This window comes from Daucus carota, chromosome 7 (genome assembly GCF_001625215.2).
Source record: "Daucus carota subsp. sativus chromosome 7, DH1 v3.0, whole genome shotgun sequence".
NCBI classification, from domain to species: domain Eukaryota; kingdom Viridiplantae; phylum Streptophyta; class Magnoliopsida; order Apiales; family Apiaceae; genus Daucus; species Daucus carota.
This window is the reverse complement of record NC_030387.2, coordinates 32,414,053-32,438,184: the sequence shown is the minus strand read 5'-3', so window position 1 is coordinate 32,438,184 and position 24,132 is coordinate 32,414,053. Positions and strand designations below refer to the sequence as shown.

General features: G+C 34.8%; 4 protein-coding genes and 1 non-coding gene across 5 annotated transcripts; 3 read left to right on the top strand and 2 right to left on the bottom strand.

Moving 5' to 3' along the window:
• The first annotated feature begins 960 nt into the window (after positions 1-960).
• On the top strand, positions 961-2,347 carry LOC108201678 (long-chain-alcohol O-fatty-acyltransferase-like). The gene is made up of 2 exons (XM_017369965.1): positions 961-1,512; positions 2,204-2,347. The coding sequence occupies exons 1-2, from the start codon at positions 961-963 to the stop codon at positions 2,345-2,347; spliced, it is 696 nt and encodes a 231-aa protein (XP_017225454.1).
• Positions 2,348-4,039: 1,692 nt separating this feature from the next.
• Positions 4,040-5,404, bottom strand: LOC108200588 (early nodulin-like protein 14). The gene is made up of 2 exons (XM_017368797.2): positions 5,058-5,404; positions 4,040-4,551 (listed from the first exon to the last, which is right to left on the bottom strand). Exons 1-2 carry the CDS (start codon positions 5,230-5,232, stop codon positions 4,196-4,198), a joined length of 531 nt encoding a protein of 176 aa, XP_017224286.1. The 5' UTR covers positions 5,233-5,404; the 3' UTR covers positions 4,040-4,195.
• A 6,384-nt stretch (positions 5,405-11,788) lies between these two features.
• Positions 11,789-13,485, top strand: LOC108202386 (uncharacterized). The gene is made up of 2 exons (XM_017370764.2): positions 11,789-12,301; positions 12,815-13,485. The coding sequence occupies exons 1-2, from the start codon at positions 11,899-11,901 to the stop codon at positions 13,330-13,332; spliced, it is 921 nt and encodes a 306-aa protein (XP_017226253.1). The 5' UTR covers positions 11,789-11,898; the 3' UTR covers positions 13,333-13,485.
• A 7,147-nt stretch (positions 13,486-20,632) lies between these two features.
• On the bottom strand, positions 20,633-20,718 carry LOC135148128 (small nucleolar RNA snoR109). The gene has a single exon (XR_010286021.1). It is a non-coding gene; the product is annotated as a small nucleolar RNA snoR109 (small nucleolar RNA).
• Positions 20,719-21,394: 676 nt separating this feature from the next.
• On the top strand, positions 21,395-23,419 carry LOC108202207 (uncharacterized). Its single transcript, XM_017370597.2, has 3 exons — positions 21,395-22,341; positions 22,422-22,489; positions 22,806-23,419. Exons 1-3 carry the CDS (start codon positions 21,907-21,909, stop codon positions 23,251-23,253), a joined length of 951 nt encoding a protein of 316 aa, XP_017226086.1. The 5' UTR covers positions 21,395-21,906; the 3' UTR covers positions 23,254-23,419.
• The last annotated feature ends 713 nt before the right edge of the window (positions 23,420-24,132 follow it).

Sequence of the window (24,132 nt, the reverse complement as noted above, 5' to 3'; positions counted from 1 at the left end):
GGAGAAAAGTAGTGAGGATAGTTGATTTTTATACAATAAAATTTATTATTATTAGTATGTTTTGAAACGTAAAGAATTGAATGGCACATTGAGAAAAAAAAAGTTTAAAGAAATGATCGGGATGGAGGGAGTATTGTTTTTGACATAAACCGTGCAGTTAAACCCTATTTCCCCCCACAAAATAAGCTCAAGCACAACTGCACAAGCCAACCACCACAGCTAGCAATGTGTGCGCCTAAAGATAGCTAACCATAACTGCCTTGCTGCAATAGGCATTGAAATAAGCCGAAAGATCGAATGACACTCTTTCTGTGACAAAATTTCAAGTACACTAAAAATTTCACCTATAATAAAGAATGTTCCAAACAAGTTAAAACCTCAGAGAACCAGAAAATGGAAGGGGAGATCAGAAACTTAATTTTAGTCTGGACTTCTGTGTTACTATCTTTATATTATTGCCGTAGCATATCCAAAATTGTCCCGGAAGGCTTTCTCAGGCTGGTATCAATAGTCCCTGTCATGTGTCTCTTTGTAATCCTTCCTTTTCAGTTTCTTACTTCATTTCATCTGGGATATTCAACTGTTTTCTGCCTTTCTTGGGTAGCCAATTTCAAGCTCCTCCTTCTCTCGTTTGGCACAGGCCCTCTATCCGATCCATCACTTCCTCTGTCCCATTTCCTGACAGTTGCAAGTTTACCAATTATTATCTCCCAAAAAAATCCAACAAAAGAGGCTCCCAAAAGGAATTCTGACGCGCAATATGGCGAGGTTGCAGAAAGTCCAAATTCAGTTGTGATTACCAAAAGCAATGCCTTAAAACCGCGTTCATATTATTTTATGAAGGCAATGTATTTACCCTCAATTTTGTTTTTTTATGCTTATAGAGAGTCCATAAATCCAAATATTCTTATATATATTTATATGATATATGTTTACACCGGTTTAGAATTCGTGCTAGCAATGTGTGCAATCTTTGCCCAATCATTGCTAGGAGTGGAGCTTAAGCAACCATTTGATCAGCCATTACTGTCAACATCCCTTGCCGATTACTGGGGTAAAAGATGGAACTTGATTTCAACAGATATCCTGCGGTTAACCATATTCAGACCAATATACCGATACATTTCAAGAAAATTTAACAGTAAATTGGCTTACAGTGTCGCCATCATGGCCACATTTTTCGTGTCAGGACTTATGCATGAGCTGCTAGACTATCACATATTTCGGACAGTCTCCAATTGGGGTTACACATATTTTTTTCTCATGCATGGGTTGTGTGTGGTTATAGAGGGTGATCTGATAAACAAGTTTGGCAGCCGATGGCATCTACCTCAAGTAATTGCAGGGCCAATACTTATTTTATTTGTGTCGAGCACGTTTATTTGGCTTGTGAACGGTGAATTGATGCAGAAGAACATGGATGCAATTGTGGTGAAGGAGTACATGGCTGCAATTGAATTCTTGATGAGTTTTGTTGGTCTGGAAGGGAATGTAAAGCCAATGTTCAACAGAGTATTTGGAAACTCATGGTAGGGTATAAAAGACTTGATGAAACTGAAATTACTATGCATTTGTATGAAACACTTTTGAAATACCTAGAAATAATAAAGCTTGTTTGATGATATACCCTTTGCATTATAAACTACCATTAACTGCAAATATATGAAACTCTTATGCTCTACCTCTGAGTCTTGAAAAAATTGACTATTAATCAGTAAATAAAATTTTATCAAGAAAACATGTAGTAGCAAATCTTAAAGTTGTTTCAAAGCCATGTCTGTGTACAAGATGAAAATATAAGAATCCGAAGAAAATGAAATTGTTAGTTACTATACGGATCTGTTTTTGGACTCCTCCCAAAAGCCGAATACTAATGAAGTTCTTTGACCGCTTATATTTAAAACAACGGTTTTTTTATGGTGTGGCCATGGGCACATGCTAAGCGTGAAAAATTTTATGCTTAGATCATTTTGATTGGCTCCTCTCTCTTGATAATGGTGAACCCCCCTGCAAATACACCAACCACAATCTTCCAAATACAAAAATTTCCGTGCTTAGCATGTACCCATGGGCACACACTAGACAAACCATTAAAACAAATCTTCTTTATCTTTCCGATGTGAGACTTGGGTTGACACTCACTTAAAAACGAAAGTAAATGACCTGCTAATTTTTGACCTATATGCTTGGCTCATGTCGGCAGCTTAAGCCACAGATGTTCAACATTGCAATGAACTACCAAGTGAAGACGAAACAGATATTCTCGATGACAATCAATGAGGCAGCTTGTTCAGATAAAGCCCATGCCCATCGTATAATGCTAAGCTTGGTGGGGGCTAACCCTTAATAGTCCCTACATCAGTCGGTCATCTCTATTAGAAATATCAGTCCTGACAATTTTACAGCTCTAAAGTCTAGCCTGGCACTCGTTACGAGTCCGACAGGGACAATGTGTCATGAATTGTGATCGCGATTACCATGAGTCTGGGACAATTTGTCATGAATTGTGATTGCCATTACAACGACTCCTGTGGACGATATGTCATGAATTGTGTTCGCGATTAAAATGAGTATTGCCTGTGGGGGCAATGTGTCATGAATTTTGGACCGAACTGGTTGTTAGTAAAGCTCGAACAATGTTGCAGTTCTAGTGTTTAATGTAAACTGACAAGCATGTCTGATATTCTTGATTAACAGTATGCTCGTGAGTACGAATTGAGGCAGAAAAATTCGGGCACGCTTTCTATTTGGAAAATACCAACTACTCAAAAAATTATCTCTATTTTTTTTCCCAAATTTTGTGTCGAAATCTAATTGGCTATATATATTCCAATAATCATTTGTTAAAGAAATTTGGGGAAAAAATTTGAGAAAAAATTTTGGGTATAAAACATTAGAGCTGTTCACGAACCGAGCCGAGCCGAGTTTTGACCGAACCGAGCCGAGCTTTAATTTTTTTTCTGACGAGCCGAGCCGAGCTTTTTAATCGAACAAAAATTGTGTTCAAGCTCGGCTCGTTAACTAACGAGCCGAACACGAGCTTGTTCGCGAACAAATACGAGCCGAGCCGAGCCGAGTCGAGTCGAGCCGAGCCAGAAAAAAATAAGGACAAACCGCTAGTTGACTCTTAAAATAGCTAACCTAATAATTTCAATTTTTTTGAAACTTTGTTTATATCACTAAAATGTATATATGTTAACATCCATACAGTTGGATTGGTAAAAAATATTTTTTAAAATATTGAAACACTAAATTAGGATTAAACACTAGTTAGCGGTACTAGTCAAACTTCTACTTGCCTGTTAAAAACCAAATAAAATTATTATTTCCTAAAATTTTGTTTACATCACTAATATATATATATATATATATATATATATATATATATATATATATATATATATATATATATATTATGTTGAATTCTGAGTCCAATAACATATATAAATTATAAAAAAAAAACCCGAAAATATTACATTTTTTCGAGCTTTAACGAGCCGAACTCGAGCCGAACGAGCTCGAGCCGAGCTCGAGCCGAACATACTAAAAGCTCGGCTCAAGCTCGTTTACTTAACGAACAATTTTTTGTGTTCGAGCTCGAGCTCGTTAACTTAACGAGCCGAGCCGAACGAGCTCTTAACGAGCCGAGCTCGAGCTTGTTCGCGAACAGCTCGGTTCGTTAAACAGCCCTATAAAACATTACACTTTCTATTTAGTGTGTTGTCCGCTTGTTATTGCTAAACTATTCTATCATTATGCTAAATGTAATACAGATTTTTATTTTTATTAGCAAAAAATATAAGTAACCATGTTTGATTGACTATATTGGTCGATCCAAGATCTCATTGGAGTAATCATTGGTCTCCTTAACAAAAAATTTAACATATCCTTAACAAAAAAATTAACATAATCAATTTAACGAATAAAACTAGCCTGCCATTATACATATTAATCTACATATTACTCCGGAGATGCTCTTATAATGAACACACTGCACACTAAATTACAACAAATTACAACAAATGTAATTCGGGTGAAGTACAGACCACAAGAAATTATGGATAGTATTATTAATATGTAAAATCACATCGCTGATCGCATTATACTTGGACCAGATCGTCCAGTAATATTATCGTCTAATCCCTAATTTCACTACAAATCCAAGTAATTTATTACTACTACCCACTCCAAGCTATCAAACCAAGGCCACAACTAAAACCAAGAGCCCAACCAAAACCAAATAACAAAACCCACCAAGATGGGCCGAAGCTGAAGTAGGCCCAGCCGCTTTGACAACAGCAGAAGCTATTTTTGTTGAATCAGCTGTCTGTGTTCCATCATTCTTATCATGGGGATGCACCTCCACGTGTAGCTTCAAGCCATTCTTACATTCCCTAGGATTCCCACTTGCGAAGTAGCGGATACCTTCCTGCTGCAGTGAGATCTTATCTGGGCCGTCCGTGTACATTTTGATAGGGTTAGATATGTCACACGATAGGTATTCTTTGCGGCTCTGCAGCTCCACGATTCCGTCCTGTGCATTGCGGAACCCTGCAAAAGTGATGACGAATGAATACGCGGAACAAGGATTAAACAGATTAATTAGTTGAAATGTAGAAGGAGAGTAGTTCAGTGAGTTAGGAAACAACAATTAATCAGTAATTAGTCAGAGATGATTATCAACTTTTATAGATAATTTTTATCGGAAAAAAGTTCAAAAAAATTAAGTTAACGAAAAAATAGTTCAATCTAACTTTTAGTTTAATTTAACATAATTTTTGGTTTATTTCTGTCTTTAAACTGACTTATAACTTATTACACAACAGACATTTTTCAGTTTAAATCATAAATGACTTAAAACTCGGATTTTAAACCCACACAAACAGGCTCAATCTATCATTTAATACATATATAAATCTATCATTTAATTCAATAACTAGGTAAAGGAACAATTATATAATTAAAAATGCTTTAACATGTTTTTTCGAAAATGACAACTAAACAGAGATATTCTGCATCAATTACTCAACCAAAAAAACAAGGGAGAGTGGACTTACAAAGATGATCTCCAACTTTGAACATCATCAACTCAGAAGACTTAAAACCAAGCTCAAAGAACTGCTCCCACCCAGTCTCCCCTTTAACAATATGGTGCACATGGGCTCGAACCATCCCAGCTCCCATGGCCAGTGACACCACCACCAAACAAGTGAAGATATTGAACCTAGCCATTTGAAGCTAGATACACTTCTGTGTTGAGGTGGTCAGGTAGTATGATATAAAGAGAAGTTTAGTAAGTGTACATTTAATTCATCATAATGAGAGGCTATATTTTATCGTTTTGATATCCGTGAGTGTCGGTGAAATGAGTCCTACATAAAGGAAGGATTGGTTGGTGTGCACTATGGTGAGCTTTGAGCCACATTTTTGAAGTGCCGACCATGTACATGATCTTGATTGCGAAATGACTGATTCCTCCCCGGCGAGATATATTATTCATTCAGTCTCAACGGGTTCTTTATGTTATTTTGAAGTAACAGGTTTTGGTGCTATTTTTTGTCAAAACTCCTATAAATTATAATTTTATAATATCTTTTAAAAAAAATCGTGAATAAAATTTTGACGTATAATTTTTTATTTAAAAAGAATAATTAAAAAAATTTATGAAACAATATTTTATAGAAGTGTCAAAATTCGTGCAAATAATGAACGTCAACAACCTGCTTGAAAGAGGGAGTACATGTTTGTAATTTTAATTTTGTTAAAGGTACTTTATACTGCACTCAATCATTTAACGTCAAATATTTAATATTTTTTGAATTTAAAATTCATCGTATTTTGAATTTATTAAATTTTGATTGTCACTATTAGTCAACAGAGAACATTTAAGATATATTATATTACATAATATATTTATTTACAATTTTGGTGGAAAATATAATATCACTATCAATTTTATTGTTAATGATCAAATATCCCCCGGAAAATTAAAAATATAGGAGGCTAGATAATTAAGAAATGTAAAATATTTTCCAAATAGGAATATTAGATGTGAATACATTTATTCTAAAATAAAGGGAAAATATTTATTCTAATGTTATTGTGTTACGGAGCTTTTTACAACTATGAGAAGCAGAAATATTCTTGTTAAGCAATACGGGAAGCAAGTAGAGGGTTCGGTGTGATCTTTGAGTGGGTAGCTAACGCTTTGTTCATGATCGTTGTTCAAGACTTCTAGAATTATGAAAGATGTTTTTGTGGAAAAATGACCTTGCAAGACTGTGAGGGAAAAAGTTAGGTGAAAAAGCTGTGAGATCCCGTGCGAGAAAATTACCGAGAGAAAAAATTATTTTTAAAATAAGGACTTGTAATTCTTATATATAGATAAATCAGAAAATATCAGACATTTTTTAATAAGTCCAAACATATTAAGGCGAAAAGGTTTTGTGGAAATGAATCAAATGACCACAAATGTTAGGTGAAAATGAAAGAGAAGCTAAGTGACGTCATGCGAGAAAAAGTTGGTGTTTACTTATTTTTGAGAAACAAAAAATGTAAAAACAGTTACTCTCTTTATTTTTGGGTTAATTATCTACTTAGGTTGTTGAAGTAGGCTTAATGTATCAAGTTGCTCATTGAACTGAAAACGGTATAAGATGATCACTGAAGTCACCATAAATATCAAACAAGTATCTTAAAATATGAGTTCAAACAATAAAAATATTATTTATAGAGTTTTACACATCATTTTTAAATGTTACGACAACCAACTAATAAGTTATGACTTCTAGTATTTATGATAATATATTTAGATTTTTTCTCTGTGTTGCTAGCTGACTGATTTTATCTGTTTTGCATTGCATCTGCATTGTTAGCTGGCTGATTGTTTACTCTAAAATTAACAGCAAGCTGTCTGTGACAGTATAATTATTCGATAACATTAAAAATCGATCATATTAGTCATAACACCTATTCACCCCCTCTAAGTGTGTAATCTCAATCACAACATGTTTTAACATCACTTCTAAACATACGTACGACTGCTTTAACGAGATAACTCGGCTTTATGGCCTACCAGGCAACCAGCATCCGAGGAATACGGACTTGTTTATTCGCCCACAGAAAACTCATTCACTTTGCTGATTTTATTGCCTGCAAGCATCTCCATTCAATCTTGATTCAAGGGTGATGGACTTGTCAACAACTATTCCCTCCATCCCAATGAATTGTATACAGTTTCCTTTTTGGGACGTCCCACCAATTGTATACATACCAAAAGTAGTAATTTTTATAATATAAAATAACATTACACCAACTACTTTCTTCCACTATCTCCATTCTATAATAATATAAACACTATTACACCCACTACTTTCCTCCACTATCTCCGTTCTATAATAATATAATGTAACAGTGAGACATAAGATCACTTGCTTCAACTCTGCAAAAATGATCGACAAGAGGCATTTTTACTTCGCGTAAGGGTGTAATATTATACTCACTGTTTTTTCATTTCAAATTTTAAATTCAAATAATATGTGTCATTTCAAATTCTCATCTATGTACTAGTATCTAAATGTCCCGATTTCTAGAGAAATTCGAATTCAGCTTTTTTTATATCCAAACACATTATATCAAATCAAGAATTTTAGATAAAATTCCAGCACCATTAAAAACGATAAACAATAAACTGCTACACCAATATTTTGTCCCAAAAACACCGAAACAACCAACAAAAGGAGTTAAGCCGCCCCTAGGTGCTCAATGACTTTTGCTTCAGTTGGCTAGAGGTTAACATACTTGTAACACTTTTCCCTTTTATTATTTCGTGTTCGAGACAAACACAAGAAATATCGTTTCTTTACAATTTGACAGAAATCGCAAATTTTCTTCGATACGTCTGCACATTGGGGCTGTTTGTATTGAAGAAGCAGAAGCTGCTTCTGACTTCTGCTTTTCTTGACTTAAAGAAGTAGAAGCACTTTTAATAAGCTGAGAATGCTAACTTCTCTCTCAGAGCTTCTGCTTCTTTTCCAAACTATTTATTAACTTATTTACTTCTTACTTCTGATCAATTTCTTTACTTTAAGTACGGAATCACTTTTTTTAAGCTTGCCCAAACGGTCCCATTATCTGTGCTTCTTTTATGAAAGTCTTCCTATTGTATGGAAAGTCGAAACAGTACTATTTCCGCTACAAGAAAACCTTATAATCCTACCTTGAATTGGAGAAAATATTGCGAACTTTGTCTTCGAGGAATCATTTAAGCTAATCATCCGAAATTGATACATTTAGCCAGTTTAATAATGCATCGGAAAGTAACATTTCCGATGAACGTTGCATGATTCAGCGGAACTCTGAGAACCAAGACCAGAAATTACCGGAAATCCTCAAATGTCTCCTCTGCGGGATAAAACACAATAATATCAGATTCATCCGGCAACTTAAAACTCACCCTCTTCTTAGCTCTCCCACTAATTGAACTTCCAGACGAACCATCTTCACTTTTTTCAACTCTCCCCAATAGGCCTATCTTATCCGAAGAAAAACTAATTCTTGGCGTATAAAAACCTGCAGTGACATCCGGAGAAGCTGGAGGAATCTTCTGATAGCCCTTATGAACAACTTGAACTTGATCACCCGCGTTAGTACTGCATTGACTCTGTATATTCACCACTGCTGGTGAATCCTCTAAATAATCCTCCAATGTCAAGAATTTCACCTTTTTCTCGGACGAACAATGCACCTGTTTGTTCTTCCTGTCCAAGTGTCTCTTCTTGCTCACATTCGAACCATTCGTGCTCCCTGCACTTGTGTACGTCATACAACAGAGATTCTGGCCCATTTTTTCGCGTGTACTCAAATTGAATACAATGTACCTAATTAATATGGTGAAGATAATGTTTGCGAAAGGGTGATCTTTATATAGTTGTTTAAATTTTTTTTATCTGAGAAACCTAGAGAATTAAGATGGACATGAGTCCTGTCAAAGCAATGTCATATGTTTATCATCTATGATGGAATATATTACAGTTGATACTATGAAAGAAGAATGCAGATTCTATCTTATTTTTAACCGCACGGATGCTCCAAATGGTACAGACAAGAACAAGGTAGATAAAAGCAAGACTTGTTTCGATATTCATTGCTGTTAAAATAGAGACAAGTATCAACAAGCGTGGCTTGGGCGAATCAATGTTACTGATTCATAGATTTAGCCAAATTGCCGAATTCTTAGCTTACTAAGAAAAACAGAAAGGATGTTGTTTATCTGCAGCTCTGTAAGTAAGCTGGCTGATTCATTTGTTTGTTATTATAATTTTCCAAATATTAAAATGTGAATAATGTTTCTTGAGACCGGCTCGAACTTTGTATTGTCATCTTTAGCTTCATCTTTTTTTCATTTCACATAACAGTTCTAATAATTTCTTTATCATACAATAATTTTTTAAGAGTAGATGAAAAAAGGGTGGCCGGAATTTTTCAAAACTTGTAAAAAGTTGGCTGGATTTTAAAAATAGCAGAATAGTGGCTAAAGTTTAATTCTATTTTTTTAATAAAGCAGCTCCCATCAAACACCGTCAATGTAGCTCCGTTAACTCTAAAAAATTAAGAATAAATGACAAGAGGGTGGATGGAATTTTTAAAAAATTGCAAAAAATTGGCTGCAACTATTCTGTTATTTTTAAAGTCCAGTCTCTATTTTGCAACTTTTGAAAACTCCAACCATCCTCTTATAATATATTCTTGACTTTTAGGAGTTAACGAAGTTATATTAACGGCGGTTGACGGGTGCCATCTTATTAAAAGGCGGAAGTAAACTCTAACCACTATTCTGTTATTTTTAAAATCCTACCAATTTTTTACAAATTTTGAAAAATTCTGACCATCTCTTTGTCATTTACGTACTATTTTTTAATTAGAATACTTAGTTGTTGGAGATCAGTCAATTCGGTCCACATCTTCTCAATCTAGAGTATTCGTCCATAGTAGAAATCTTTTGGCTGAGTTTAAAATTATAACTTGTGACCTAATGTGCATGGCTTAACATGATAAGTTTTTGAATATTTTTTTTTTGAACAGCTTAACGTGATAAGTTAATTGGTAACTTAAAATGTTTGTTTGATAATTTTAGTTTATTAATGACTTATGATTATTAAAAATATAATAATAATAAAAAAAATTATAGATAATTTAGAATTTATGGGTAAATTTTATCAAAAAGAAAATTTTAAGAAAATTAATCACAAAAAAAATTATATCAAACTAACTTCTGTTTTTAAGTCAATTTCAAACTTATTTCTCATTTTAAGCCAAATTCTAATTTATTACACAGACACGGAGTTTTTAGTTTAAAATTAAAAATGACTTAAAAATTCAGGCAAACAAATTCCACCGTTAAAAACAATTTGTAATGGTACTCTTCGGCTGAAGATCTATCGACCATGAAAATACATGCATGAAAGTGCGTCCATGAAAGTAAAATAGTGCATGAAAGTAAAATAGTGGATTTAATTAGAAGATACATTAAATGTAAAAGGATGGTTGTGATATAAGGAGACAAAATTAAAAATTGGTTAGTCGATCTTACAGGCTTACTTCACTTAAAACATGTATTTTTATTTTAATTTCAGGATACTTAAATATTTTACTAATCTTTTTTGGTAAATTTTTTTAATTAAATTTTTGATGAGTTTGACTATTAACTATTAAAAATTTGTGTTAAATAAAAAACTTATTAAACGCATCTAATTGAAATATATTTAATAATTATTTAAAAATCTATTTTAACCAAGAAAAGACGTATTGTTTGGATATATTTATTTTCACAAAAAATAGTTACGTATTAGAATATATAAAATATGATGATATATATTATAAACAAGGATTTTTATAAACAAAACTCTGTTATATAAAATAATATCAAAATTATTATACAAAATACATTATTATACGAAATTTGAACACTTTTTTTTTTTTGAACCTTTTTAATTTCTCGAAAATAATCGTACGTGCTAGATGTTATTAGATATTCTCATATTCGTTCATATGCGCGAAAACGAGTCAACCAAGTAAACACTTCGAGCTGATTATAATAACTCATCATATCCACAACATTTTTTCCAAATTTGGCAAAGCTAAATTCTCTAATCAGTGAATCAACCCCGCATAACAGCCAAATACACTCTACAAATTGAAGAACAAAACGGAAAATTTCGAAGGCCAAGATTCAATGAATGTAGACGCTGTAAAAAAACACGATTAAAATCACCACAGTAAAACCGTTTGCATAAGATTCAGTGCACCTAGACGCAGTAAATGCGCTCTGAAATGAACCTGGACGTAATTATACTGCTACATACGGAGTATTGTAAAGACACAAAGCAGCACTCCCTCGGTTCTCAACATATCTTATCCATCAATTTTCCACCTGGAAATATATTAAATAAAAATCTAGTATTCCTCTCGTTCCTATTTAGTCGTTATTTAACTTTTAACGAATCAAATTGATTATTTTTAACCACAAATTAATATTTGGATAATTAAAAAGAGACCGGGCAGTATAAATCAAAACCTTTTAACACACTTGGAGTATAATTTTATTTAAAATTATATTATAAATGATACCAATAAATTAAAAGTATATTAAAAAAAGTGCAATACTTGTCTATGAACCTGACCTCTAAAAGGTAAATCGTACATTGTCCCTATACAGTGTCGTCACATTTTTGACAGTGAAGCTCAATCAATTATTATAAATACTAGCATGTGAACACTCTATCTCCATCGTTACACCATTCGAGTCCCAAGTCTCTCCCTTTTCTTATAAATACAAAACCCTTTTTTAAGCTTGTCTATTCACTTTCAAGCTAAAAAAATACATATCAAACATATTCGATGGCAGTGAGGTTCAAGAGAGTGGCCGAAGCCTTTGACAGGGCGTCAAGGGCCAGGGCTAATTGCGACGAGAGTAGCGGGAGCGAGCGACATTTGTCGCCCGCTCCCGAAAGTGATCTGTCTGATCTTGTGAATTCGTTTATTGATGGAGAAGAAGGTGATAGTGGTATGAAGGAGGACAAGTTAGATGTGACTAGTGATGAAAATGATGTGGGAGATTATTGGGAAAATTGTGTCAATTCGTTGCGCGATTATTTGGAGGCAAAATGCAGCGATGGTGATGTGAAGATGAGGATTCGAATGGAAGTCGAATTAGCGTGCAGTGGGTTAGGGGTTGATCGATCTTCGCCGGAGTTTAAACGCGGTTTGATGACTAGTTTACGTCAAAGAGGTTTTGATGCCGGTAAGTATTTTTCAATTTCTTGAGACGCAAAAATGAACATTAATACATACGTTACATAAACAAATGAAATATCGATTTTGTTTTGTCTATCTCATCGTATGATTTTATGGTTCTCTTTCTCTTGTTATTTATCTCATCATTCGACTATTAGTATATTATTTTATGATTTTGGTTTTCTTTATTTTCTCCTGTAAAATTATTGAATTCAAAGAATAGTCTTGTAAAATTATTGGCTTGTTTGGTAATTTGGATTTCGTTTAAATTTCTGAATTTGATCAAATAACATGTTTAGATACTAAAAAAAGTTGATTTGAATTTTATTTGAAATCCAGAATATTCAAATGCTAGTATGAAAATGAGTATGTGATACCTGAAATCATGGCATTTGAAATGAAATAGATGTTATCAAACGCAATCTAATGTCAATTTGATGTGAAATACATGTTCACAGAAGCAATCTAATATTTCTTAAGTGATAACCTTTCATAACCATTACCTGTTTGCACTGATCAGGTCTTTGCAAATCAAAGTGGGGAAAAACATCGCAACTACCACCAGGAAATTACGAATACATCGACGTCAATGTAGCCGGACATCGTTACATTGTCGAAGTTGCTCTGGCCAGCGAGTTCGAAGTGGCTCGATCCGCAGACGGCTTCGCCGCCTTACTCAAAACTCTCCCTCCCATATTCGTCGGAGAACCCGAATCGCTGAAGCAAATTGTGAGATTAATGTGCAGAGCAATCAAGAAATCCATGAATATACATGAAATGCCTCTGCCACCGTGGAGACGCTACGCTTACATGCAAGCGAAATGGTTTAGCTCAGATTACAAAAGAACGATTAATGAAATTTCTTCTAGGAAGGGCTTAGATTTGCATGAGAAACCGGAGAAGAAGAGAGCTGTAGGGTTTACGCCACTGCCGGTGATTAATCGATTTTATTTTTGCAGAGAAGCGTGTGTTAGTAAAGTTGGATCAAGAGTGGGGAATTTGGCTATGGTGATGAATGGGAAGGAATTGTTGCAGTAATATAGTGTAGATAATAATGTTGTGTGGTTTGCTTTGGGTATTACCTTTTTTTGGTTCTCGATATTGTATTAATTCACCTGTTGGATACAAATTGTTTTATTTATGGTTATGTGGTGACAAGAACAGTTGTTTGAATACATAGATTTTTTCAAATGTTTCAGTTCTGTCAATTTAGGCATGTACTGTTGTAATGTACATACTCCTTGAGTCCTTTTGTTCCAAATTTTTATATAAACCAATTTTTGGATGTTAGGAATTGACAAAAGGCATAATACAGAATATTCAATCCTTAGAATTTTATAAATCAAACTAATCGAGTAATAAGAACCGGTGAGATTTGGGACCCGACCCTTTTTTATAAATCTTCCTATTGTCTCTTTAACTCGATTGAACACCATGAAGCGGAAGAGATTCAAACTCTTAACCATTTATATCAACACAAGGCCCCACGTTTAATGGGACACTCTCCCAACCCCATTCAACCAAGAATTTGTATTTGCATTAATAATAAAAACTTATGCTTTTTACCTAAGTGTTATATATATTATACATATCTATATCTAATCGAAGTAAATATATATATACATGCCTATGAATCTTATAAAGAATATTAGGTAAGGTGTCAAATTTATCCACCTTATACCTAGGGCCGAGCATTCGGTCGGTTCGGTCCGGGTCTTCCACCTTATACCTAGGGCCGAGTATTCGGTCGGTTCGGTCCAGACCTGGACCGAACCGAAAACCGAAATTCTAATTTTTTACAAATCGAACCGGGCCGAAATTAACGTATGGACCGAACCGGAACCGAATTTCCCCCCAAAAAGTATGAAAAGGCAAATAAAACCAAAATAACAAACAAAACATACTTGTTAATCAATTCCAAGCACATGATCTGCATGATTTTTTTCAAACTAAAACATTAAGTTGCAGAACAGCAGGCAGTAGCCATCAAATACAGAAGTAGAGATTAGAGGTTAGTGAATCTCCAATTCTCGAAGTGAAGTAGCGATGCTTGACTGAGAATTAGGGATATTTTTGAAGTGAATCTGGACTTGGGTTTATGTGCTAGTGCGGCTGAATGCATATGTGGTCTGTGAACTGAAGGGTATGCAAATATGGATACAGTCCTTGTCTCTATTAACAATTTAACATATATTATATTTAATATATTAATAGAAAAAGTTCGGTCTATTCGGTCCATTCGATTTTTTTTGAAAGGACCGAACCGAAATTTAATTCGGTCCGAACCGAAGAACCAAATAGACCGAAATTTCGAAAAAATTGGAACCGAACCGGACCGAATTTATACGGTTCGGTTCGGTTTTTCGGTTCCGGTTCGGTTTTGCTCACCCTTACTTGTACCTGTCAATCGGGTCGTGTATTTTAATGTTTCGTGAAATTGAAACTCATATTGTATCTGTTTAGGATTCGTCTACCTAATCTCAAACTCATATTTATTCCGAAACATGTTGTCTACTTTTCATGCATTTTTCGTGCATTTTTCGTGCGTATATATATAATATAAATATAAAATTAATTAAAATATTTTTTAAAATACATTTAAAATATTATTTCTAAAAATTATATATTAAATCTTTATATTGACATACAAGTCTGTACAAATTTGTACATATGTGTGTGTATAATTTATGTAAATATATATATTTTTACATGAAAACTTATTCATTTAAAAGTATATTTACATCTTGTACTTTCGTGTATATTAAATGTCGTGTATATTAAATAAAATCTCATGTCCGACACTAATTTCACCGTATATCTCCGTGTTTGTGTATTAAAAATTAAAATTCAAACACTAACTTTTCATATCGTGTATCAAATTACACGCCGCAATTAGAAAAATGTTTCTTAATTTCATCCATAATTTGAGGTGTTCATTATGTTCAATACACTGCATGCCAACAACTACAAAGAGGGAGAGACATCCTTGAGCATTTCTCGTGTTCCTTTACACATGAATTCGGTTGTAGAGTACATGGCCAGGTATGGTATGGAGAATCTTGGGGAGCTCACTGAAACAACGAAGATTGTTGGTAACTTGGATTATTATCTACAACGTGATATGGGTATTGAAATAAAAGATAGTTTTGGTGAAGTGAATGATAGTGTTTATTGATAATATTCATATTCATAAGCTTGCTTACAGTGAATAAGAAGATTACACTTATAGAAGATTACAACTCATACGTGATAACGTGATCCCTTAATTATAGCTAACTAACTATCCTAATGTTATCAACTACTAGCTTGGCTACTGGACTCCTGAAGACTTGGTCTTTCATGCCCCCGCAAGATTGTGCTTCCATCATGGATGCCAATCTTGGAGCGATGCAGAATGAATTGCTTCTTTGGCAGTGCTTTAGTTAGGGAATCAGCAAGTTGATCAGTGCTGTGCACATGTGAAACTCGAAGCTGCTTGGCCAGAACTTGATTGCGGACAAAATGAAAATCCAAAGCAATGTGTTTCATTCGAGAATGAAACACGGGATTGCGACAAAGATACGTAGCACCAATGTTGTCACAGTAGATGGTTGGAGGTGATTTGAGGGGTTGATTGAGTTCGTGCAATAAGTTGGTTATCCGGTTCAGTTCAGCTGTAGTTGTAGAAAACCATTCCCTCTAAAACCTTAAGGTGTTAGAGGATGCCCCTTTATGGATCTTATATTTTAACACTCCCCCTCACTCGAAATCCCATTATTTGGGTTGAAGAGTGGATCACGGGCGCCCATCTTTGGGGTATAAATTGCCTTCGTGTCCATTTTAAATTTTTGAGAATATTGGGGGTGGCAGGGGCTCGAACACGAGACCTCCCGCAAACCTGGCTCTGATAACATGTAGAGAACCATTCCCTCTAAAACCTTAAGGTGTTAGATCCTTCACAAGGAAATAATGAGGAAAGAATTCAATAGAAGCATTGTTAGTTTTGCAGAATTTGGAAACAGATAAAAGATTATGAGAAATATGTGGTGCACATAAAATATTATCAAGACAAAACGAATTATGAGAAGAAGAGATAGTAGCGCGGCCTGTATGAGTGATAGGAATAACATTACCATTACCGACGAGGATGTCATCAGTGCCATAATATTCAGAATGAACGGAGAGATTAGCAAGGTCGGAGGTAATATGATGCGAAGAGCCAGAGTCAACTAACCAAGGTTGATGCTTGTTGGCGTTTGGAACTGTGGTTGTCGGATGAGCTTGAGGCCATGGAGAAGAAGTGTTTGGTTTGAAGCGAGAACGACAAACTTTGGCGGTGTGTCCAATTTTGTCACAAAGTTGACAAACCGGACGAGGAGGCGGAGAATTAGTAGAAGGGGCATATGATCGTTGGGAAGAGTAGTTAGAGCTCGTAGAGGATGGGGGTTGACGACGAGGACCAGAGGGAGAGTAATGAGAGGAATTATGATAGGTGGGTGGTCTGGGGTGAGAATTTGTATCGCGGGTCTGATGCCATGGCTGATTTTTATGGTTATAGTGTCGTTGGGTAAACTGAGCAGTGACCTGAGAAGGAGTCTTCTTACCTTCCTCACGTTTAACGAAAGTTTCATGATCGAGGAGCTTGTCATGAAGCTCTTCAAATGTCATGGACGTCTCTCGGGTACGAATTGCAGCATTTAATTCTTTGAAATCACTACTGAGGCCGTTTAAGGTGTGAGCGACGATTTCTGCATCACTTAACGGGTGGCCAATTAAAGCCAGATCATCAATGACGGACTTGATAGTCTGCATGTACTCAGATATGGTGGATCCTTCCTGTGAAGTTTGCATTAAGGTGGAAAGAAGAGTTAACATTCTGGTATTTGATCGGTTTGCGAATGTTACCTCAAGTTTGGTCCAGGCTTCTGATGCAGTTGTGGAGGAGGATATGAGAGGGGCTATATTGCCAGCCAGAGATGCTTGAATAGCTTGAAGGATGAGACGATCTTGTCGTAACCATAATTTTCTTGATGTTGTTGTTGATAAGCATGTGTTATCAGTGGGAGTTTCAGAACTTGGTGGAGTTTTCTGTTTCTCAGGTGGGCAAGGAAGTGATCCATCGATATAACCCATGAGATCATAACCAAATAAAAGATTCGAGAATTGAGACCGCCATGAAGCGTAATTTCCTCCACGAGAAAGCTTAAATGGAATCTGAGTGGCTGTATTAATGGATATTAGTGGGCTAGTATGTGTATTAGCAGCAGAGGAAGATGAGATGATAATGGGAGTTTCTGAACCTGCAGATGGTGGGGTTGAGGGTTCTGGTGCCATTATATGTAAAAAAAAAAGAAGCATTAATTGCTCAAGGCAAAGGAGCTCTGATACCATGAAATAAAAGATAGTTCTGCTGAAGTGAATGATAGTGTTTATTGATAATATTCATATTCATAAGCTTGCTTACAGTGAATAAGAAGATTACACTTATAGAAGATTACAACTCATACGTGATAACGTGATCCCTTAATTATAGCTAACTAACTATCCTAATGTTATCAACTACTAGCTTGGCTACTGGACTCCTGAAGACTTGGTCTTTCAGGTATGACACTGCCCCTTTCGTTCGTTGCAGTGGTTCAGAATTTGGGGGAGGGTGAGGTCATAGATGCCTCACCACCCAAGAATGCTAAGAAACGAAAGCTAGACATGACTCAAGAGCTATGCCTCGGAAGGAACAAGACTTTTGTTACGTCAGAAAAAGTTTCTCAGTTGGATCTCAACTCCGGCCAGCCTGACATGATGTCCTCTTTTGAAGCAAATGATCCCCTGGAACAAAATAAAGGAAAGGAAAAACTTATGGAGGGCTATGCTTTTAATGTAGATGGGGTCCTCTCAGCGGAGGCAGTTTGTATACTGGATGAAGGAAAGCTTGATGTCTACTCGGAAGTGTTCAAAAAGAAGCCAGTTGATCTAGATGAAGTGGTGGGAGATGGGGTTTATGTGAAAGATGTTATGCACCATGCTATCCTTGGTTCCGTGGCGTCTGTGCTTCCAAAACTAAATGTTTTTAAGTCGCAGGCGGGATGCTCTGTAATGGATGAGGTGGGGGATTTTATTAAGGTGGACCAGGTGCTCAAGTTAATGGGTTTTGACAAGGAAATTGGGGTTGTTATCAAGAATGTGACTAGGAAAATCTATGCCTAAATGCCGACTGTTGTTATGGATGATCAGATCAGATGAATGTTTTAGCTATTAGTAAGTTTTTTAGTTTCAGTTATGTATGACTTTTAGTCTCGGCATCTCTTTCATGTTCAGTTTATATGCATTTATGCATATAGGCGGATGATGATAAGGTTCCTTTGTTGTAAGAAATTCTGAGATTAATGAAATGAATCTATTAAGCTTTTCGGAAAAAAAAAATCAATATATTTTTTTTGAAATGATGCATCACAATATTGGTAAGTGTAATTACCAGGACAGATTTTGGTAGAACACGTGACCCTGCCTCTTAATAATTTGATATGACCTTTCAGTTCGTGACCCTGTTAGTAATGCCTAGGGGTGTCAATGGATCGGATCTGGATCGGATCAAGCATGATCCATATCCTGATCCGTTTAATTTTACCGGATTCGGATTCGGATCGGATTTCAACCGGATTTTTTAGAACATGATCCATATCCTAATCCGTAGGATCACGGATTTTTGGATCGGAGCTCCGCTCCGTTTATATTTAAAAAAATAAATAAAAATTCTTCACTTATAAAAAGTTGTTGGAATCACTTATAATAATAATTTATAAATTCAAAATGTAGTGTTTTAAAATACAAAAACACACTTGTTCAAATATTACAAGTCTTTAATAAATTCCGGAAGTTTAGGATTGAGAAACACTACGTTGATTTATATATATTACAAATCTTCTAACAAAATATGAGAAACTTAAAATTTAAATAGGTTGTACTAATGCAGCTCAAAACTCTCAAACAAAATGTTTAATAAGTTCAATTATCCAAGTTCAAATGGTATCTAATTTTATTTATTTATTTACATATGTAATATCTTAATAGAGTATATATATACACAGATATATAAATATATATATATATATATATATATATATATATATATATATATATATATATATATATATATATATATATATATATATATATATATATAAGTCGGATCGGATTTTTTTCGGATCGGATCGTATTAAATCCATATCCTATATATCGGATCGGATATTTTCCGGATCGGATTTTTTTCGGATCGGATATTATTTTAGGTGATCCATATCCGCTCCGTTAGCTCCTGGATCAGACCGGGTCGGACCGGATATCCGCTCCATTGACACCCCTAGTAATGCCCATTTTGGTTTCAAGAATTAAATTGACCAAATTTTAACTAAAAACTATAAATTATCTATTAATTATTTTTAAAATTTGAAAATTATGTATTAAAATAGGGTAAATAATTTTTAACAATATAAAATCTTATAGTTTAGCGGCTTTATCTGTCGTTGGTTTGTTTTGGCTGGTTCAATAATACCGCCTATCCTAGCAAGTTTTATAAACCCACTGGATCAAAAGCTTCTCAAGCTCAAGAGCTGGGGGCTAACGTGGGCTCTGCTCAAGGACTAGGTAAATATTTGATGCCCAGAGAAGTCATTTTTGGAGAAGAAACTATGCGTTTTGGGGATTTCCGCGCCCCTTGTTTAGAACAATTTTATTATATTTATCTATGTAAATTTCAATCAAAGTAAATCAATTCTACCGATCAAAAGGTTCTAATAATATAAATTTTATTATTTTTATCAGTTATGACTTATGTGATATATGAGTTTCAATTAATGTAAAGTGAATTAAACTGATCAAAAATCAAAATGACCATGTAATTAAGACGGAGGAAGTGTCATGGGTTTTGTCTATTCAGGGACTCTGTCCTCGCACAAATTATGTAATTCCAATCTCAAATTACAAGCATACAATAATTTCAGGAGTAAATTTTACTAGCAGTCATAGCTTCAAATCCTCTCATACTATCTCACAAACAACAAGTTCTTAAAGGCTACAAATCAATTGTTGTATTAAAAAAATACCAAACCACTCAATCTAAAATATTCATCGCATCCCATAAAACAGATTACCAACCAAAAAATCATCACTCTAGTCACCAATAGACGCAAACTGCCGTGAAATCAAAAACAGAATGCCTGGAAAGTGACCCATGTTTAAACACGTTAATCTACAGAGAAGGAAATAAAAAAAAGCTAAATGTTAAGCTTTTTTTTTAATCAGCCCCTTCTCTACATAGAGATAGAGATTCTTTACCATTGCAGAACATAAAATTTGTGAACTAAAATGTAAGAAGTTCGGTAAGCAGATTTGTCAACTGAAAAATAACAACCGGCCAGTAAACTTCTGTGTGTAATATAGCTATAGCCGCTATGGCAAATTCAAGATCGGGGCAGAATTGTAATCCCCTCTCTTGGTACAATATAGCGTTGAAGCAAATTCATAAATTCGTTGAAATATTTTTATGTTTAGATACGATGTAGAGATGGAAAGAGATGAAGCTAAGAGGGAGGCTGTGAATATGTTCTGCCTCTTTTTGATGAAAACCTAGTCAGTTTGGGTGGTGTATATATAGCGTTAACGAGGATGATTCGGCCCATATATGATTGTGTGTAACTGGAGTACTGGGCTTGGGCCGTTGAATTTTTTTGCTAAACTTTTTCTGTCCAAGTCCCATAAGTGATTTTATTGATTTGGGCAGATTATTTTAGATTTTTTTAATTAATATGACTTGTATCGTTACAATTGAGTATCTGTTAGTCGAAATTTTCCGAATGACTAGGGTCTTATAATAATATATTTGAACTATAATAATAAGAAAAAGGGAATCATAGTAGAAAAGTTTCTAGTGATCTTTATATCTAATTAGAAATTTCAACGTACGAATATAATTATGTTGTAAAATAGATAAATATGTAAATTTTCAAATGATTTAACAACTTAAATTATTCATAACAAATTTTCCGAATGACTAGAGTCTTATAATAATATATTTGAACTATGATAAAAAGAAAAAGGGAATCATAGTAGAAAAGTTTTTAGTGATCATTATGTCTAATTAAAATTTCAACGTACGATATGTTTTAAAATAAATAAATATGTCAATTTTCAAACGATTTAACGATTAAAACTATTCATAATAAAAATAAATGATCAAATTTTACCGTTCACATTACACAAGAAAATAAATCTTTTTGGGATAATATGACTATACGAGGTCAAGTCCAATACGACAAGCATTGGTTATAAGAGTAAATGATATAAATTTCTTGTTTTTTGTTAATTTAAAATTTATTTATTCCCTACAAAAACCAAATACAACACAGGATATAAAGTAAAACAGGTAGCAGTGGAGAAAAATATTAGAATTCGTAAAAAATAATGTCAGTTCGTATTTTGTGCTCCGCCGGTACAACTGAAGTATATACGAACTCCGGCAGCATAAAAATAATTACCCAAGAATCGAATAATTAATTTAAGACCTACAAGTTACAAATACCAGACCTGGACTTGAGTTTCTTAAGCTAAAGAATTATACACAAAAAAAAAAAAGTAAAAATGCAGAGCATAAATCATCTCTTTGCTCTTCCTCCCTCAACTACAAAGTACTTAAACGTTCTTTCCATAGGCCTAAGAAGAAACTCACTCTCTGTGCCAATCTTATCTCCAGCTCATGCTCCCGAAAATCGGATGATCGAACGTAGAAGCCTAATAACAGAAGCTGCAGGAGCAGATGTCCTGGATAATGATGAGTTGTTGCTAGATGAAAAATTTGTTTTGGAAGCTGGTCTGCAGATCCAAGCAATGCCTAAACACTTAGCCGTGATCGCGGATGGCCATAGGCGATGGGCGCGGCAGAAAGGGCTGCCAGCCAAGTTCGGGCACACGACGTTTGTGCCCGGGCATAAAGAGCTTGCTCGCCTTTGTTGCAAATGCGGAATCAAGGCTCTCACTGCTTTCGTTTTCTCTCCTGGAAACTGGAAGCGCCCAAAAGTTCGTGGAGCAATATAACAAATTTATTACTGTCAGTACCTTTTGGTGAAGTTTTTTTACCAAATAGTTTGTTTGTGCAGGAGCAGGTTGAGTTTATGATGAGCTTGTTCGAAGAGGGTCTAAGATCAAATTTAGAACCATCAATGAGGTCTGAATCTTTTCTTCCAAAGTTTACATGATTATTGATTTATGGGTCATTCTGGTGTGTGCCCATAAACACACGTTAACAATTACTTTTTACTTAGGTGACAAATTTTATTAGCGGAGATTTTTGTGCATGCAAGGAACCATCATTATTAGTTAGATTAGAGCCAATAGTAATCCACCATCTACCTAAAAAGTGGTTGTTAGTATGTGTCCATGGACATACACTAGAAAATCTGTTGATTTATTTCACTCATTGTGCAAACTCGCATTTAAACAACTAATTTACTTACATTCGTATGTGGATCGTGTCGTAATAGGCATGACATAAGGATATCAGTAATCGGTGATAGGAGAGGACTGTCCAAGTCATTTCAAGAAGTGATCACTGAAGCAGAGGAAAAAACAAGAGCCAATACTAGACTGCATATCATTCTTGCCATTAACTACGGCGGACAATCTGAAATAGTAGAAGCCTGCAGAACCTTATGTAAAAAGGTAAAAGACGGTTTGATTGAAGAGGAAGAAATTAACCAGAAAATGTTTGAACAAGAACTATGGACAAATATATGCCCCGAGTTTCCTTTCCCGGATATGCTGATAAGATTTTCTGGGGAGCAACGGTTAAGCGACTTTTTAGCTTATCAATTAGCTTATGCTGAACTGTACTTTCCAGAAACTCTTTTTCCTGATTTCGGAGAAGAGGAATTCCTGAAGGCCATGAAACATTTTCAGCAACGAAAGAGGCGTTATGGTGGCGGCGAATAAATATTTGGTCCAGTTGTACGAACAATGCACTTTGTTTTATGTCTGTTCCAAGGCTTACATACTTGTACTAGCTCGTATTTTATTTGATCACAGGTTATTATTACCGGGAGCCTGTTGGCTGAACTTATGACTTAACGTGACTTATACGAAAGCTAGGAGTTTGCGCTTGCTCAGTCACTCTTTTAGCATTTAGTATGAAAGTGACCAATCATGCATGACCCAAACAGATGAACTAAGGGAGTCATAAGGCAACCACAGGTCATAACTGAAGGACATGATGGTGAAAATTTCAAAGGCATCAATAAAGTTAACAAGAAAGGTGGGTTCAATTTTATGAACAATGCTATTCGACTAATTGATTCTATGGAAGGTGGTCGGCATAAATAAATTAGTTTTCAAGGGACTTGGCTTGGCTTGATTCCTGATAAAATTGAGAATTCATCAACGATACGATCAATGGTTTGGCCAAATTAAGAAATCGAGGATGGCAGTAAATGGAAATAGGAGTACTAAACCATAGTCGAATTTGTAATTAATATCATAAGAAAACATAGTTAGAACTTTTTGTGTAGTTAATGCATTGAAATTAGTAAAATTGGACACACAATATCACATTTTAAATCTCTAATATGTGTTAAATTGTCAAAGAGCATCACCACTCATAATAAGCCTTTGGCTTTTGATCAAAAAAAAAAAAAAAAAAAAGCCTTTGACTAAAAGCTTAGTTGGCTTATTAAAATTAAAAATTATAACCAACGTACTCAAAAAATAAGCTCCAGCCACATCCACTCATTGTCTATAATTATAACCAACTATAATTATAACCAACCTCTTAGGGATGACTGAGGTCTGTAGGAAATCTGTACGAATATTACACAT

What these genes read in the sequence shown, in the direction of transcription:
- LOC108202207 (XM_017370597.2), top strand. Translation starts at nt 21,907, where the DNA reads ATGCAGAGCATAAATCATCTCTTTGCTCTTCCTCCCTCAACTACAAAG. An exon ending in GAAACTGGAAGCGCCCAAAA is followed by an intron (nt 22,342 to 22,421) that starts GTTCGTGGAGCA and finishes TTGTTTGTGCAG; the next exon opens with GAGCAGGTTGAGTTTATGAT. An exon ending in AATTTAGAACCATCAATGAG is followed by an intron (nt 22,490 to 22,805) that starts GTCTGAATCTTT and finishes GTGTCGTAATAG; the next exon opens with GCATGACATAAGGATATCAG.
- LOC108202386 (XM_017370764.2), top strand. Translation starts at nt 11,899, where the DNA reads ATGGCAGTGAGGTTCAAGAGAGTGGCCGAAGCCTTTGACAGGGCGTCA. An exon ending in TCAAAGAGGTTTTGATGCCG is followed by an intron (nt 12,302 to 12,814) that starts GTAAGTATTTTT and finishes TGCACTGATCAG; the next exon opens with GTCTTTGCAAATCAAAGTGG.
- LOC108200588 (XM_017368797.2), bottom strand. Translation starts at nt 5,232, where the DNA reads ATGGCTAGGTTCAATATCTTCACTTGTTTGGTGGTGGTGTCACTGGCC. An exon ending in CAAAGTTGGAGATCATCTTT is followed by an intron (nt 4,552 to 5,057) that starts GTAAGTCCACTC and finishes TCACTTTTGCAG; the next exon opens with GGTTCCGCAATGCACAGGAC.
- LOC108201678 (XM_017369965.1), top strand. Translation starts at nt 961, where the DNA reads ATGTGTGCAATCTTTGCCCAATCATTGCTAGGAGTGGAGCTTAAGCAA. An exon ending in TAAAGCCAATGTTCAACAGA is followed by an intron (nt 1,513 to 2,203) that starts GTATTTGGAAAC and finishes TCATGTCGGCAG; the next exon opens with CTTAAGCCACAGATGTTCAA.